The sequence below is a fragment of the Tiliqua scincoides genome, chromosome 3 (genome assembly GCF_035046505.1).
Source record: "Tiliqua scincoides isolate rTilSci1 chromosome 3, rTilSci1.hap2, whole genome shotgun sequence".
Classification (NCBI taxonomy): Eukaryota; Metazoa; Chordata; class Lepidosauria; order Squamata; family Scincidae; genus Tiliqua; species Tiliqua scincoides.
Genome location: NC_089823.1, coordinates 222,022,299 through 222,039,453, shown reverse-complemented (window position 1 = coordinate 222,039,453; position 17,155 = coordinate 222,022,299). Strand labels below are relative to the sequence as shown.

The following is a 17,155-nucleotide window of genomic DNA, read 5'->3' as shown; positions in this document are numbered from 1 at the left end:
GCGCTGCTGCAGCCTATCCTGCCCTCTTTCAGGCCTGATCTGCTTCACAGCCTGCCTTCCCACACCCAAAACCATGCCTCCCCACCTCCGTTCAGCCCTCCAGCCACCCTCTCCCACCTCCTGTGCTGACCCACCTTGGTCAGCACAAACATACTGACTCCAAATTCAGATTTGGTTTCCAGGGACTGGTGCGGACCTCTGTGTCAGCCTATTCAGCTCAAGAGTAGTCACAAATGTGCTTTACGGTACATTTGCAACAATCCTGGACTGGTGCAGGGGACTTGCTTCGGCCAATCACGCACTCAGGATTGTACTCCTATGCTGTTAAGGACACAATCCAAATCCACTTTCCAGCACTGACTTAAGGGCAATGCGGCTCCTAGGTAAGGAAACAAATATTTCCTTACTTTGAGGAGGCCTCCGTGAGTGCGCCCCAACTGCAGAATGCAGCACAAGTCCCATTGGCACAGCTATGCCACTGCTGGAAAGTTAGTCAGGATTTGGGCCTAAGTTTCCTAGACATAAGCCCCACTGAATGCAGTGAGTTGACATGTACAGGACTGCATTCTATGTGACTCAGGCAGAATCTTTCCAAGTCCAGAGTAACAAAGGGGAGGTTCAATCCTTTGCCCCCATTTTCCCAATTCAATTGGTCCCCCATGAAAGCTACAGTTGGAACTGCTGCTGGAGGTGCTAGTGTTGCTGCTATTACTACTACTACTGGTACTACAATGAAATTTATATATTGGCTTTAAAATAAATAAATAAATAAATAAATAAATAAATAAATAAAGCTCACAAAACATACATAGCAAAACAAATCAATAAATGACTCCCTGTCCCCAAAGAGCTTGTGGTCTAGAAGGAGATGGAGAAGAGACATCAGCAACTGCCACTGGAAAAAGATACTGGGGTGAAGAGGGACAGATGCTCCCCTCCTCTAAATATAAGAGGACTCCACTTTAAAAGGAGCCTCTTTGCCCAACTAGCAAGGGTAATTAAAGTTACAGGAACAGTTTTTGTGCTTTTAGGGTTTCATTTCTGTGGTTATTAGTAAGTCTTTTTAGTAGGGAGTTTTGAATCACAGCTGCAGCACTGGGTAATGGGGTGGTGAAAAGATTTACATCCTCCATGCCATGCTGTGAACCAGTTCGCCCCTTTCCACTATGGCTACTCTTGGCAAAGCATAAAAATGTAATCACAGATCTCCCACATGTTGTTTGGCTCTTGAGGGACACTGATACAAGGATCACCCTGGTAGGCCCTCAAACTGCCCTGTGTTGCCCAGGTCAAGTCTAAATTTTGTATCAGTCTCCTGGGACTCACTGCACTGTGGAATTCCCAATTACATTATAGAGCAAAACACAAGAAACCCAGGGCCCAATCCTATCTTCTACACCCCTGCCAATGTAGCCATACCAAAAAGGTGTGCATTGCATCGGGGTGGGGGTGGGGGAACCTGAAGGCAATCAAGAGGTAAGTATAAGACGTTTATACTTATTTTCCAGCAAGCCCTGGGGTTGCCGATGGGTCCCCTCAGACATTTGCCACCTAATTTGGTTGTGTATGTTCAAGGAGAGAGAGATGGTGGGGAGCTTCTAAAAGAAGAGGATAGAATCTGGCATGCACCATTAACACTGGATCTACCACCTCCCCACCCCCTTGTCCCTACCAGCCCTACCTACCTAGTCCCTACCTCATCCACCAGGCACAGAGGGGTCTGGCGACAAAGCTCTGCCAGATCCAGAACCTCGCATTGGGCCTTTTAGCCTGACATGGGGACTCAACTCTGCGCCGGCAAAATAGCTGGCACAGACTTGAGAAGCCCCATTGCGGGGCCTGCACCTTTACCTGGAGGAAGGGGACAAATGTTCCTTTCCCCTGAGGAGACTCCTGTGGCTGCTCATAGGATGCAGAAGCAGCCATTTTGGCACTGCTGCTCCTCTGGGTGCTGGGCAGCTCAGGATTGGGCTGTAAGTCATTCAAGTCAGACTTGCAATTGTAAGAATGAACTGAACTCACTGGGACCTTCACATATTGCTGTTGTTGTTGTTCACATTTTTGTACTGCCTTTCCTCCAAGGAGTTCAGGATGGTATATACACAGTTCCTCCCTTCCTTTTGTCGTCTCCATAACCCTGTGAGGTAGGTGAGGCTGAGAGAGTGACTGACCCAAAGTCACCCAGGAAGGATTTGAACATGGGATTTCTAAATAAACATGCACAGTGTCAGGCTGTAAAGTCCACACAAGATGAGTAAATACAAGAGTACGGGAATTCCCCCAGTGAAGGAAACTGGAGCATATTCTAGTGAGGGGGAGCCATTCAGACCTTCCTTTTTCCTACACTGTCTGTGAGTGAGCTCAGCAATCATTTACTAGATCAATTGCCTTGTTGTTAAGCTTGTTTAAACCTCACCTATGCTGTGGTAGTTTTGCTAGCTTGGTTTTTGTTTGTTCATTTTTTGTTTTGGGACAGGTTGATCAGATACAATGGAGGACAGAGCACCTATACATTTAACCATTGTGTAGAAGCAAAAATTTTGGCAGGTGCAGCTCAACACGGAAGGGTTTTTTAAGTTGCACCTGCCAAAATTCCCTCATTTACACAATGGTTAAAGGTATAGGCACTCTGCTGACCTTTGTATCTAGTCACCCTGTTTTGGGATAGTGATTATATTTGTTCCCTGAAAGTGACTGACACATGGCAAGGGGACAGTAGGGGGGGAGGGAGATACACAATTGTTGTTTCTTAGATTAGCAAAACCTACAAAGAAAACTGCTTGTGCAAAATGCAAAACTGGAGATCTTTGCCATCCTGATTTCACTGCCTGTTCTCTTTAGAATGCCCTATCTGTGTGCGCATTGCAAAGGATCATGGGAACACACTAAGGGAAAATTGTGTGTGTGTGTGTGTGTGTGTGTGTGTGTAGGAGGGGCTGGCTCAAATGCCCAAAAGTTTTGGATTGGCTTGCTGTGGAACAGTGGGTTCAGATGAATGGGCATAGATCTCATCTACCAAGATGCTGTGTCATTGCTTTGAGCCAGCATTTAATTAATTTAATAGAAACATCAGACTTGGATTAAAGTCACTCTAGCCTGGCAGCATTCTTGCTATCATGGGAGGGAGAGCATTGCTGTTGCTGTCTGTCTTGGTAAGTTGCCTTTTCTTCTGTCCGTATCTTGTTCCTCTCAGTCCAGCATTCACTGTCATGCACCCAGTCTCTTCACGATAGGGCCAAATGAGACATGTGCCTGAATATGCTTTTAAGAGGCTTGCTTGCCACTGGAAGCCTTTTCTTCCTTGGAAAAAAAGGAAGTGATTTTGACTGAATTTAATTCGAGAAAGTATAGTAGACCCGAGAATAACTAAAATGAAGGTGAATTTTCAGAGTTGAGTTAAATAACTAATGTTTTCATTTGGGCTTATTGTCATTGTGAAGATTTGGTGTATTGCCAAAGCTTGCATTTGTGATTTCTTCATTGCTCAATAGCATATCACAGGATGTCTTCAATAGGCTTCAATCTAAAACAGTGTTTCTCAGACTGTGGGGTGGGACACACCAGGTGGGTTGCAAGCCAGTTTCAGGCGGGTCCCCATTCATTTCAATATTTTATTTTTAACATATTGATGCTACCCTGATTTGTGACTGCATTTGGGGAAATGTTACAGACCTGTACTTTTAACAGGCTCGTATGTATATGCTTTGAAGAATGATAGTAAATGGGACTTATTCCTGGGTAAATGTAGGTAAGACTGCAACCTAGGATTCCTAAAAATTTTCCTGCTTGATGATGCTACTTCCAGTCATGACATCACTACTGGTGGGTCCTGACAGATTCTCATTCTAAAAAGTGGGTCCCGGTGCTAAATGTGTGAGAATCACTGATCTAACAAAAATAAATTCATATGGAACCAAATACAGGCATATACTGGATACTGTATACCTTTCACAAGATACTGCTGTGTCCAATATTATTAAAAAAAAAAAAAAAAAAAAAAACTATTATGCAGCAGTGAGATGCACTGTGCACTGGGGTTATGGAAATGGAAAGTCACCATGTTGGACAGTAAGATGATTGGAGACAAAAACCCCTTGCAAGACTGCATTTGGCAGGGAAGATGGGAGAGGAAAATGAAATGAAATCCTGATCATGCTATTTTGAAGGTGAGGGAGAAATCTATCCAGAACACCACTGAGTAACTAACTCCCAGATAAATTTGCACTCAACCATAGATTTATTATAGCATGAGCTGCCTCGTGTCAACCTCTTAGGTAAGGTTGATGACCCAGCCCTTGACATTAACATGTCCCTGGGCAAGTTTCTCAGTGGTCCTCCTGCTGATCCTGTTGCTCCTTCTCAGCTTAGGTCCTGAGTGACTCTGCTAATGCCATCACTGACTCTGCATCAGACTAATTCCTGGAGCTCTCCTTCCCCCAAGTCTCCATTGACTATAGCCCTGTTTAAAAAGTTTCACCTATTTTACAGAGGCAAATCTTCTCCTCTCTCCTGCAGAAAACATTCACTGTTCCTTCCTTGCCTTGGTCCTCTACCAAAGACTGGTAACTTGCAACCCAATCCTATCCTGCACTGGAAAAGACAGGCCAACTGACCTGCACTCTATCCAGTGCAGGTTAGGTGGTGGATCCCATGCAACTCAGAGTAATGGGATTTATTTCCCCTTACCCTGTATTGCTTCAATAGGGCTACTTGGATCTGTGCCAGCAAAATTGCTGGTGTAGATTCAAACATCCTGTGTAATGTTGGGCTGCTCGGAAGAGGGGTTATAATGTTGCCTAAGTGCCATTTCCCTTCCTGGGTTCAGTCTACCCACTGGCCCACGCTCCCTTGACCCCAAACAACCCCATGCCACCCTCTCACCACCCTCTCCTGCACTGGTCTCCCCAGATCTGCTCAAACTTACCTTATTCGGGTGGTGCAGGGACAGGATACAGCGTTAGCAGGCCACATGTTTGTGACACTTGGGAGTCCGCTGCATCTGTGTAAGTTCAGTATTGGAGTGCACTCACTGCATTTGATGTGATTTGAGTATTCAATCAGCGCAAATCTCTGCTCTCAGAGGAAGCTGTCTGTTGCCCCTCTGCACTGTGTCATTCTGGGTTTACCTCCTTTCCACTGGAATCGTGAAAGATGAAGAGACACTATGTGTAGGTTCTTTTGAGGACCAGTAAGTTCTAGGCATCCGGGGGGGGGGCATATCCATGAATCTCATATCTGTAGATTCAATTATCCATGGATCAGGTCTGCCCCCCCAGCATACACATCCCTGCGCACACCCCCTCCAGAGATGAGGGGGGCCTCCCAATTCTTGTAAGGCATTAAAAAATCACTTTCAGTTTCTCCATGAAATTGGAAGTCATGTATTTTGGCATATACAGCTATACATCTTCAGCCTCTGCTGAGCTCAGACTCCCCTGAACTGGACTCCACAGACTCCAGAAGGTGGGGGGTGACCCCTAGACCGCGGGGACAGGCGTCCACCTGTATCTGTGGTTTCAGGTTTCCGCAGGGAGTTGTGGAACGGAACTCCTGCTGATAAAGGGGTGTGCCTATAATTCTAAAAACATATATTTTGGGGTGTGATACTGAGTAAAGTGTGCCTCCAACATTTTTAAAAAGTAGCAAGACCAGCCTTTGTCGTCGTCGTCATTCCCTCGAGTAGCTGACTCAGAGCCCAATCCTATCCAACTTTTCAGCAGCAGTGTAGCCGCAATGCAGCCCCAAGGTAAGGGAACAAGTGAAGGGAACTTACCTTGAGGAGCACTTTGTGACTGCATCTCTACCACAGGATGCAACACTTGCCTCATTGGCATGGTTGCAACAGCACTGGAAAATTGGATAGGATTGGCCCTTAGGTGACTGAGTACCTACCAGTTTAAATGCAAATCAGTTTGAATGCCACCTCAAAATAAAGTAGTGGTTTCTGCATTCTGTGGCAGACTCCTGGACTATGCAGGAATCTGGAGATATGCAGAAGTAGGTATGTTTGTAAACAGAGAAACCGTTTTGAAAATCAATATGAAAGTCTTCCAGGACTTGGCACTTCTAGAGCCTATGGGATGTGGAGAGATCTTGAGTCAGGGAATCAGTAGCTGCTGGTTTGTGTGTTTTAGAAAGCAAAATGAATGGTAAGAGAAGAGAGGCCATTAGCCTGTTCCAGTTAACAGTAAGTATCTCAGAGTTTGGGGTTGGGGAGATCTGTGCTGTGCAATTAAAAAATTCTGTTCCTTGTATGCCTCACTAGTAGCTAACTCCACAAGTTAGCTCCAAAACTACCCCTTTTGCACTTCAGGGGAAGGCTCAAAGTGAATGGGTAAGGACAAACAAATTTGCTTATTTGACAGGGGAGAGTAGAAATCATTTTGAGCGTTTCCTTATGTTTATTGCTTTCACATAAGTTACATCTGTCATTGCACTGTAAAATTGCATCTGCTCCTCCTGTTCTTGTTAAGTATTGTTTAGACTTTGCGTCTCTTCCCTAATGTTCTTGGGTTATGCTAATGTTGTTCTTCTTGTGTTGTGTACATTGTAAAAAATATGAAAATTAAATTTCAAAAATAAGAAGTTTTTTTAAAAGTGTTTCTCAGTTATCAGCATTTTGGGAAACTGCTGGTAGGAGGTGAGGTTTACTGTGCATTTTTTAATTTAAATATAATCACATACTTGGAAGACAAAATCCTCGAGAAATGAGTTACATTTGCCTAAGTTGAAATCAGTGTGCTTCTCACAGGATTGCTAATGATATTTACCTCCCACATAAATCATGTTCCATTCTGTTGCTTCTTTATCAGAAGGTCTTGGTGACAATGTTATCTGTATACTGTTATCTTTCAGAATTCCTTAACCATGACAGTGGCACAGAATGGCTACACGGATCCACATAATTTAACATTTTCAGAGATCAAAGTCCTTGGATTACTCCTTGAGGTTACAGCAGTGACCGTGACCTCCAACAATGTGGCTCAAAATTATAATTTTGGTTTCAGTTACAATGCAGCAGATAAGGTAAATACTAAAGACTGTTGGAGCTTTCATAAAGGCCGAAGGTGGAAATCTTTTTCACATGCAACGTATGCTGCATAGGACCAGATTAAAACTGAATAGAAAAAACAGGTTCCACCTCCAACTGTAGAAACACAAGTGCCTACAGTGCCAAACTTTTTATCAAAAATCACCCCCCCCCCCCAGCAGCTAGTTAGCTCTTGACATGTCATTTGCTACAATGGCACTTTGAGTGTTAAATATTTTCTTTGGGAGATTGGTTTCAACCAGGAAGATGGCATAGAGGTGAAGTATTACTTCTAGATATAGTTGCTTTCTCCCTCTGCACCAGGGAACTAATCTGAGCTGGATGGAGGAGGATTGCTGTTAAATTAGGGAAGCAAATTAGGGAAGACCCTTGACAGAAAAGTGTCTGAAGTTTCTTCTTAAAGAGTGGGAGGGACTGGGAACACAATCCTAGCCGGCGGTTAGGCCGGCTCAAATGACCTGGTGTCACAAACATGCTGTAAAGTACGTTTGTGCCACCTTGGGAGTTGGGGAGGCTAGTGCAAGGGTGCGTGCTGGCCTTCTCATGCTTAATCCATCTCTGGACCCAGTGAGTTTGCTCTGGCCAAGGGAGGATGGTTCAGGGGTTGGGGAGGACTGGGGAGGGCAGAAGAGGGGTGTTTCAGGGTGGGGGAGGGCAGGTGTGGGCGGACCGGTGGGTGGACTGGGCCGAGGAGGGGTTGGGACTGGCCTCTGGCACCAAGCTGCTTGAATTTGTGCCAGTGATTTTGCTGGTGCAGATCTGAGTAGCCCCATTGAGGTGGCTGCCGTGTGTCACCAGGTAAGGGGAAATAAATCTCCTTACTCCGAGTTGTGCGGGATCTACCTCCAACCCTGCGGTGGATATAATACAGGCCAGCTGGCCTGCCAGTTCCAGCACAGGTTAGGATGAGTCACATGGATGGCTCTAGGTAGTGAATGCCAATGTTAAGGTGTGTTGCCAAAGAAAATGGGCAAATATAGGAGATAGCACGTGTAATTCCTGCTCTGGTTGTGGTGTTTGATGAACATCTTTATTCTCGGTTAGGAATGAAAATATAAATTAAGGAAGGATGATTAAAAGTAATCATTCATAAGAATTATTTTGAATTATCAATGAGCATGGATTGAGTATTGCCCTGCTGTAAGGTACCGATACATAGGCCTCCCCACACATTACAGAAAAGAGATTTCACCACATTTGCACTGTGGATCTACCGTAAAGGCATGTCTGAAAAATACAACATGCAGAGTCCCAGGTGCTGCAAACGGCATCACTTTCACCTTCTTTGTGAAAATTAGGAAATCAAGGAAACTGTGTATAGCGGGGGGGGGGGGAGCTAGCAAGCCTCAAAATATCGTGTTGATGTTTATAACTGATTTTGATTTTCATAGGTTGCCCATGTCACAAATCTTCAACTCAAGTTGGGGGAATCACACACTGTCTCCTGGGACCAGGTCACAAGAGAAATTGACAGGTTTGATTGTCATCCAGAACCGGATGCGACAGAACAAAGCTGTAATGCTCTTGGCTGCATATGGGAAGTAAGCAAAGAAAGAAAAAAAAGCAAATTGACTCAATGTTTCTTGCCATATCTGCTTTTGAACCTTCTGTTGGTTGAAGACGAGTATATGGTACAGCTGCCTCCCTTCCTTTAAATCAGGGGTGTCCAAAGTTTTTGGCAGGAGGGCCACATCAGCTCTCTGACACTGTGTTGGGGGCCGGGGGGAAAAAAGAATTAATTTACATTTAAAATTTGAATAAATTTACATAAGTTTACATAAATGAATATATTAAAGATGAACTTATATGAATGAATGAGGGTCTTGCAATAGCTCAATGCCTATAAAAGGCCTTGCACAAAGCAAGGCTGGCCTTTCCTTTGCTGCCACTGCTGCATCACAGATTTGAAAGAGCAAGCAGTGGAGGGCGCTCTCATCCCACAGCTCACACAAGAGGTCAAACAGTTGCCTTCACGCTGAGAGAAGTTGCGTTGGGCCACTGCGGACTTCAACAAATCTCTGGAGGGCCAAAGGCTCATTGGAGACTGGGGGCTCCCTGAAGGCCGCATTGAGAGATCTCAAGGGCCGCAAGTGGCCCCCGGGCCGGGGTTTCGACGCCCCTGCTTTAAATCATGGTGCAAACTGCACACCATGGTGCCTTAGGGGGCCAAGGCACACTCACAGGGGCTTTGCAGAACGTCCCTGGTGGCTCCTCCTACCAGCTTGCCCTGGTGCTGTCATCTTAGATTACTCAAGATCTTGTGAGATTTGGGCACAGCAATCCAAGATGGTGGTACCAGGCTGAGCTGGAAAGAAGAGAGTGCAGGGATGCCATAAGTTTGGGGACCACTGTTTCAAACCCTCTTTTTTTGCATGGCCTTTGGGATTATTCTCCAAATCCTAATTCTCAATTGTCTTTAAGCTTTAAGTATGCAAAGCAGCATTTTCCCACATTCCCTCCTCCTTCCTTTTCCCCCACACCATCTATTTCAGGGAGCCCATCTCTATTCAGTACCCTCTGCAGCAGCTATGCGGGATAATACTATTCACACAGCTGCTACTACTAGGGCAGGGCTTTTTCCATGAAGCCAGGTGAGGCTGACGCCCTAGTGAGTGTGAGGATGCCAACCTCCATCTTTTTCTCATGCTCTCCAGTCCCCACTGCTGCTCTCTTCTTCCCAAAGAGAAAAAGAGAGAGTAGTGGGGGAGAGTATTTCCAGAGGCATAGTGGATGATCCGGCCACCCGGGACAGGCACCCCAAATGCCACCTCCACCCGGCTGCCCCAGACGTAATTGTGGTGACATCATGGCATCACCCCAATCATTTCTGGAATACTTAGGACCAGGTTAGTCACTTCTTCCAAAGTGGCTGACTTTGCTCCAAGCATGACTGGAGGCGGTGAGCAGGAGAACCTGCCTACTGCCTCTGCAGCTAGACTCAGTGCAGTTGCTGGGCACAAAGCTGGCCACTTCACTCCCTGAGACTACACTGAGCACAGCTGCCAAGGGGGTAGGCAGGTTCTCCTGCCTGCTGCCCCCAAAGTCATGCTTGGTACAGTCTCACATCGCTGGGAACAAAGGTGGCTGCTTCATCTAAAGTGACCGGCTTTGCTCCCAGTGACTGTGCTGTGACTGGTAGTCTTGACACGGTCGCATGAGCGAGGGGGGGAAGCATCACCGCATTGCCCCCAAGCGAAACCACAATACAGGATATTTTGCATTCACAATTTTCAGGCTATATTCAAATTCTGTTCACTAACCAATATATTTTCTCGAAATGTGTCACTTTCAGCCTAGTAATACAGCAGTTGTGCCTTTCTGTTACTACCCTCCCAACGTCGGTTATTCTGTCAACCAAATTCAATACACATCTTCTGGTTTAACGGCAGACCTTGGTGGAAGCACTAAATCTGTTAGCCGCCCAACTCCCATTGACACACTTCGCTTGGAGGTGAAATATCACGAGAATCACATGCTTCAGTTTAAGGTAAATTCATTCCCACGCTGTACAATAATTATTTTGCAAATTGTCTTCCAACTTTTCAGAAAGCAGATTTTTCCATCAATGGCAAAAGGCTGTTGAATCTGTATTGGTTCCAAAATAAGAAAAAGAAAATAAAGGTAACCTAATGATGACGGACCGATGCCCATCAATAGGGGGAACTGATGCCCACCAAAATGGCTACTGCTTCATCCTATGGACACCGGGCAGCTGCCGACATCTCCTCAGGGGAAGGGGACATTCGTCCCCTTTCCCTAGTTAAGGGTGCAAGCCCCACAATGGGGTTACTCAAGTCTGCACTGGCTATTTTGTCGCAGAGTTGAGAGGCACCATGTTGGGCTGGAAAACCCGACGTGGGGTTCTGTATCCGGTGGAGCTACTCTGCCAGTCCCACCCCTCTTCTACCTGGCTCCCTTCCCCCCAGAAGACAGAAGGGGGTGGATCTGGCACCGGTGGTGCACACACCAGTTCTTATCCCCTCTTTCAAAAACCTTCCTGCCTCTTTCCCCTCCTTGGATATGCGCCACCAAAGCAGTAAATTTTACTTACCTCCTGCTTTCCTTCAGGTCAACCCTCTCACCACATGATGCAGTGCATGCCTTTTTGATGTGGCTGCACTGGTGTTGGGGGATAGGATTTGGGCCTATTTGTAGTATTGCAATCTTGCAGTTTAAGTACAATTTCTTCCAGGCAAAACAGCTTGAATAGGCACAGGCGGTTCACATTATGAGTTCATTTCCTTTAGCCAATGATGTCTTGTTTATCAGAGGACTTCTCTGCCTTCTCATTAAAACGAGTAGAAGGTTCGTTCATGTTGACAGAGATGTAACTGCAGTCAAGTGACATAAACTGCAATTCCAAACTTGTGACATGACTGTTTTAAGCTGAATACTCTTCCTTTTCTTCAGATATATGATTATAGTAATCCAAGATATGAGGTTCCAGTGCCACTGAATCTCCCCAGCACCCCTGCAAGTACTCCTGAGAACCGTCTCTATGATGTGTCAATTCAGAACAATCCATTTGGTATCCAAGTTCGACGCAGGAGCACAGGAACAGTCATGTAAGTGGCAATTACAGTAGGTCATTAAACCCTGTTGTCATGTCACAAAGGTCAGAATCAGGTCTGGTTCAGCCAAAACAGCTCCCAAATCTGCTAAAATTCCATTCCCAGAGTTCCCAATCATAACCATCATCACTTCTTACCCCACCTTCATCTCTTTTACTGCCAGCCCATACCTTTTTTTCTGCCTCCTCTGCTCTTTCTTCAAAACTTGTTAGAAGAAAGTTTTCTTTCTTCTAGGGAACAATTGTGGAAGAGGAAGAGAACAGATAAAAGAAAATATTTCTTTACCTGGTGTGTATTTAGTTTGTGGAACTCCTTGCCACAGAATGTGGTGATGCCATCTGGCCTAGATGCCTTTAAAAGGGGATTGGACAAATTCCTAGAGGAAAAGTCCATCACAGGTTACAGTCTATGATGGGTATGTGCAACCTCCTCATTTTAGAAGTAGGTTACCTCAGAATGCCAGATGCAAGGGATGGCACCAGGATGCAGATTTCTTGTTGTCTTGTGTGTGATCCCTAAGGCATCTGGTGAGCTGCTGTGAGATACAGGAGACTGGACTAGATGGGCCTTTGGTCTGATCCAGCAGGGCTCTTCTTATGTTGTTAAGAGGCTTCCGCTTCCAGAATTTGCACCATCCAACCAGTTTTACAAATGCAATATGCAGAGGAGGAAAAGAAGTGGCAGCAGTGAGGATCCTCTTCTTGATCACTCTCCTGGAAAGAGTCAGATCACAAACAGGATCTCACAGGCCTCCTTCTCCAGCTCCCCTGTTGCAGTCCTGGGTAATCGTGCTGAAGGAGCAGGAAAGGTGCCTTCCCATCCTCCTTCAATTTGCTCTCCAATGGCAACAAGTGAGAAGAGGATGTGGCAGCGACAGGGTGGAGAGCCCAGGTGGGCTGTGCACTGTGGGAGGCGATAGGCAGATGTGGGGTGCAGGGCATCCTCCCGTCAATTCTCCCAGCCTGCCACTCAAGGCAGCTGCTTCACCTTGCCTCCTAAGTGGACAACCCTGTTTCTTTTAGCAAAATGGTACCAACATATAAATAAGTGATGTATTTATTTTCTTGATTCTTAATTACCTCAAAGTGTCTCCACCTGTCTAGAATTGTCCTTTGTTTTATTACACATGATTGCAATTTAGCCATATACCATATTCGTTACATTCTCTGAGGGACCGTATTTAGGCTGCAATCCTATGCACAGTGATTTGGGAGTAGGTCCAAGTTGAACTGTGGAACTTACATCTGAGTGAATATTGCATAGAATTGGGCTGATAGTCATGGTTAGCGGCCTATCTAATTATTTTACCTCCTCTCTCTCTCAGATTTGTTCATAAGTTCTCATTGATTGTCATTAGCTTTTATTAAATTAAATTCATTAAATTAAATTTAAATTTATTACATGAAATTTATTACACTGTCATTTTCCATTTTAATTATATTTATTTTGTTAGTCACCTTGTTGACTTAAGTGTAAAGGAAGGATAAAAATAATCTTATAACTAAAATATAGGTGTACGTTACCTGGAATTTAAACTTGAGATTGGAATGAGCAGAGGAAGGTGTATCTATAGGGCTGAGTGCAGACAGTGAGTTGGATCAAATTGGAGAAGGTTCTCATAATCACATAATAGTTTTTAATTTATGTATGGTTTTTAGAGAACAACTGACTTCATGGTTCAAACCCCACAAAGTGCTCTGTTCTGCCATAATCTTTTCAGTAAATACCTTGCGAACAAAGTATTCACTCTATTTCTTTTAGGATCAGCAGGCACCAAGCTAAGCTTAGTTTAGCTTTTCTTATATGTACCTGTCATCTCAAGTGATCAGACAGCAGAGAGAGATAAGCACCCCATTAAACAAGGAAGAGCACCACAGATGCATTACAGATCATCAAAACCTATTCAGTGCCATCAGAGCTTAAAATATTTCCCTCACCGTTTCTGAATGATTTCTGATTTTTTTCCCTTCACAGTTCATCACTTTAAATGTATAAAGAAAAAGAAAAATGTGGTGGTAGAGAGAGTTGTCTTTCCCTGCTCACCTCCTTGTTGTTAAAATTAGAAGCACTGGTAAAACATATGATGGGATTCCTTGTGTTTGTGACAGCCAATTTTGCAGGCAGGTTTTTCTTTCTGTGTCAAGGTTTCCTAAAGTTTTGATTGGTTGGCAGTTTTCCTTACAAAGGGCATGTAAGGCAGGAAGGACACCACAGCTCTGAAGACTAGCAATACATCTTCAGTCTCCTGAAGCCTGTTTGTTTTGTCTTGTTTTAGCAAGAGCATAGGATTATTAAGTCTTCTTACACCTGAAGGTTCTGGTTCTTTTGACATGACCTGCCGCCCATTTCCATTGGGGCTGCATGGTCCCAAGATAAGGTGTTAAAATTACAGGATCTAAGGGCACAATCCTAACCAGGTCTACTCAGAAGTAAGTCCTACTTTGTTCAGCGGGGCTTACTCTCAGGAAAGTGTGGTTAGGATTGTAGCACCTGGGTGCCTGGTGTATCACTAGGCACCTGGATGTATTTTGAAGAATACAAGAAAAGCCATATGGATGCACCCTACATACCTAATATTTATTGGCAACACTTTATGAAACAATTGCACCAGAGAGCTGCCATATCAGAATAGTCTTAATTCTCTTTACCATTCAAAGACCTGTTACCCTGCACATGCCCGATCTTGTCTGATCTCAGAAGCTAAGCAGGGTCAGGCCTGGTTAGTACTTGGATGGGAGACCGCCTGGGAATACCGGGTGCTGTAGGCTTATACCATAGTCTTTCCAGACTGAAGGTTGCCAACCATTCAAAGACCCCAATCCTCTCTCCTGTCAGCAATGCTGCTATAGCCAAAAAGGGGCACACTGCATCCAGCAAGGATGGAAGGTGACCCAAGGGAGAGTGGGAGGTAAGTAAAATGTATTTTTTACTTCACGTATGGTTCTGCTCCAAGAAGAGCAAAGGAGCCTGAAGGTTTGTAGTGGAGGGAGTAAGATCCAGCATGTATCATGGTTACTGGATCTATCCCTCCTGACTCCTCCCCACCCCCCCAGTTCCCCACTTTCTGCCATGTTATTTCCCTAGTCCTCCCACTCCCCACCCCTTCCCACTGACCCCTGACCCAACTACTGAATTACCAGGTCTGTAGGGCGTAGCCGGGTTCAGCAGTGCAACTGTGGCACTGCCACTTCATGCAGCAACACTCAGAAAATGGTCGCCAATGGTGTTGTGCAAATGCCATGGACATACATTTTACGGCAGCAGAAGACTTTCCCCTTGGCAGCTCAATCCTGGATAGAATCATAAACTTTATTGGTAAAAGCCACTCTGTGTTTCAGTTTTTTTCAGTGTTTTCAGGAAATAAGAAAGAAAGAAAATTGGTACTAAGAATCTCAATGTTAGCATCCACAATAGTTAGAGGTGTTTGAAAATGGTGTTATTTACCTTACCCAGATGGAAGCCCATTGGGTTCAGTAAGATTTAGCATGTAATCCTATCTTACTCACTGGATGTAATAGACCTCTAGTAATGAACCTCTAGCAATAGTAATGGACCTCTAGCAATAGTATTTCTTTTTTTCTTCTTCCCATTATGGTCATGAAAACTCAACCTCTAAACATATGCAGGTACCATCTTTTTGCTATTTTCTCCCCCCCCCCCTTTCTGATAATGACTGGCTAACAATTTCATTGCAGTTGGGATTCCCAATTGCCCGGCTTCATCTTTAGTGACACGTTCATTCAGATTTCAACGCGCCTCCCCTCGCAGTACGTGTATGGATTTGGTGAAACAGAGCATAAACAATACCGGCAGGAGATGGATTGGGTCACTTGGGGAATGTTTGCCAGGGATCAGTCTCCTGGAGTGAGTATTGCTTTCTTGATGAGTTTCCCAATTGTTCTTTGCTTTCTTGATTATAGCGGCACAAAACTCAATATATGAGAGATGCAGGTTTTGAGCTTAGGTGGTCATTTGTCTGTACATAATGAGATCTGCTTCTTACAGTGTAAAAATCCAAGGTAAACCTTAGTTGTGTTGACGCTACCTGTCCTGTTGGATTTTGTTGAAATGAGTAAGCTGCACATGAATCCTGAAGCACTCCAACACAGTAGTGGAATTAGATTCCATACATGCATCTTGATGAAAAGGCACATAACTATGATGGCAAATTAAAAGGGATGGGCAGAACCTCAGTTCCACTCGGTTATTATTCTGCTTTTTAAGTATGGCTAGCATTCCATTCCAGTTATTAACAAAAAAAGATAAAGAGAAGCCCAGTCCAACCTCCAACCCAGCTTCTGTTGTATCCTGCAGTGGAATTTTGGCATGTTGAGGCCTCCTCAGGGTAAGGGAACAAATGTTCCCTTGCCTCAGAGGTAAGCCCCAGCAGCTGCTGTGGGTCAATATTTATAATAAATTCAAAGAAATATAAAGAAATGAATTCAATATTTATAATATATTCAAAGAAATATATTTTGTGTGTGTGTGTGTGTGTGTGTGTGTGTGTGTTTTCCATGGTATCTGTACATTAGTATCATGAGCTTAAAAAGAAATAAAATAAATGTAAAGAAACCTGCTTCTATGGAACATATATGCATTCCTTTGTGTGCAGTGAGGTCTCACATAATTTTGTACTGAATTTTATGAGTACCGCAACTGTTTTATTTTATGCAACTGTTACAAATGTCAGGAAGAGCTACAGCTCAGTTTTGTAAATATTAGCCCTACAATATAAATTTTTTTCAAAATTTCACACTGCCAACTTCAGGGTTCAGCCACAAAACTTTAAAGACTTGAGACCCTTTGAATAACAAGCTTGTGACTTTTATCAGACCAAACAGGAAAAGCCCTCCAGCTGTGGATGCAGGTGGAAGGAGGGTTGCCCGGTTCCCTGCCCGCGTGACGTGCTGGGCAGCTATTGGTTGGGGGAGGGGCAAGCCTGGGGTGCATAGTTTAAAGCCTGGCGCCCATGCTTTCCCCCAGCCTCTTGGTTCCTCGGCAGCAGTGGAACCCACCCACCCACCCTTCAAGCACAGTCAGAAGTCTAGCTGGTCGCCTTTTGGGGCCGGGTAGGAATTTTTTGACTTTTCCCCTGATTTTCCACGGGATGAAGCTTTTTTTGCCTACCCCTTACTGTCCCTTTGGGTTTCTTGTGGGTCTTTCAGCCAGGTTGGCCATGTCTGGCAGGGTAGTGTGGGAACGGGAGGAGAAATAGGGAACCGGAGTCTACCTTCAGGTAAGCAACAGACCGGGTTAAGGCCAGTGCTGAGCCCTGAGGCTGCCTGGGTCGGGGGCAGCCTGGCTTGACCCCGGAATGGAATTGGGATGCTCAACTTTGTGGTTCCCTGGCTCAGAGTAGGCAGAACAATTCAGCTGACTTGACCCCTGTTTCCAGGGGTTGGTGATGAAGAACCTGGGGGCTCAGGTTCTGAGCTCAGGTTCTGAGCCAAGGTGGTTCGCCCAAAGGAGGCCTCAGACAGGAACTGTCTCCTCCCAGTTAGGTGCCCGCACTAAAGGGGGCGGAGCATAGACA

The 17,155-nt window shown here is 44.9% G+C and overlaps 1 protein-coding gene across 1 annotated transcript in view; it reads left to right on the top strand.

Annotated features, from left to right (window-relative positions):
* The window catches only part of SI (sucrase-isomaltase), a 159,359-nt gene that overhangs the window by 58,254 nt on the left and 83,950 nt on the right, over positions 1-17,155 (top strand). The window contains exons 23-27 of the mRNA XM_066621541.1: positions 6,856-7,026; positions 8,443-8,592; positions 10,344-10,538; positions 11,462-11,616; positions 15,318-15,486. Coding sequence (XP_066477638.1) covers positions 6,856-7,026; positions 8,443-8,592; positions 10,344-10,538; positions 11,462-11,616; positions 15,318-15,486 — 840 coding nt within the window. The remainder of the gene's footprint in view (positions 1-6,855; positions 7,027-8,442; positions 8,593-10,343; positions 10,539-11,461; positions 11,617-15,317; positions 15,487-17,155) is intronic.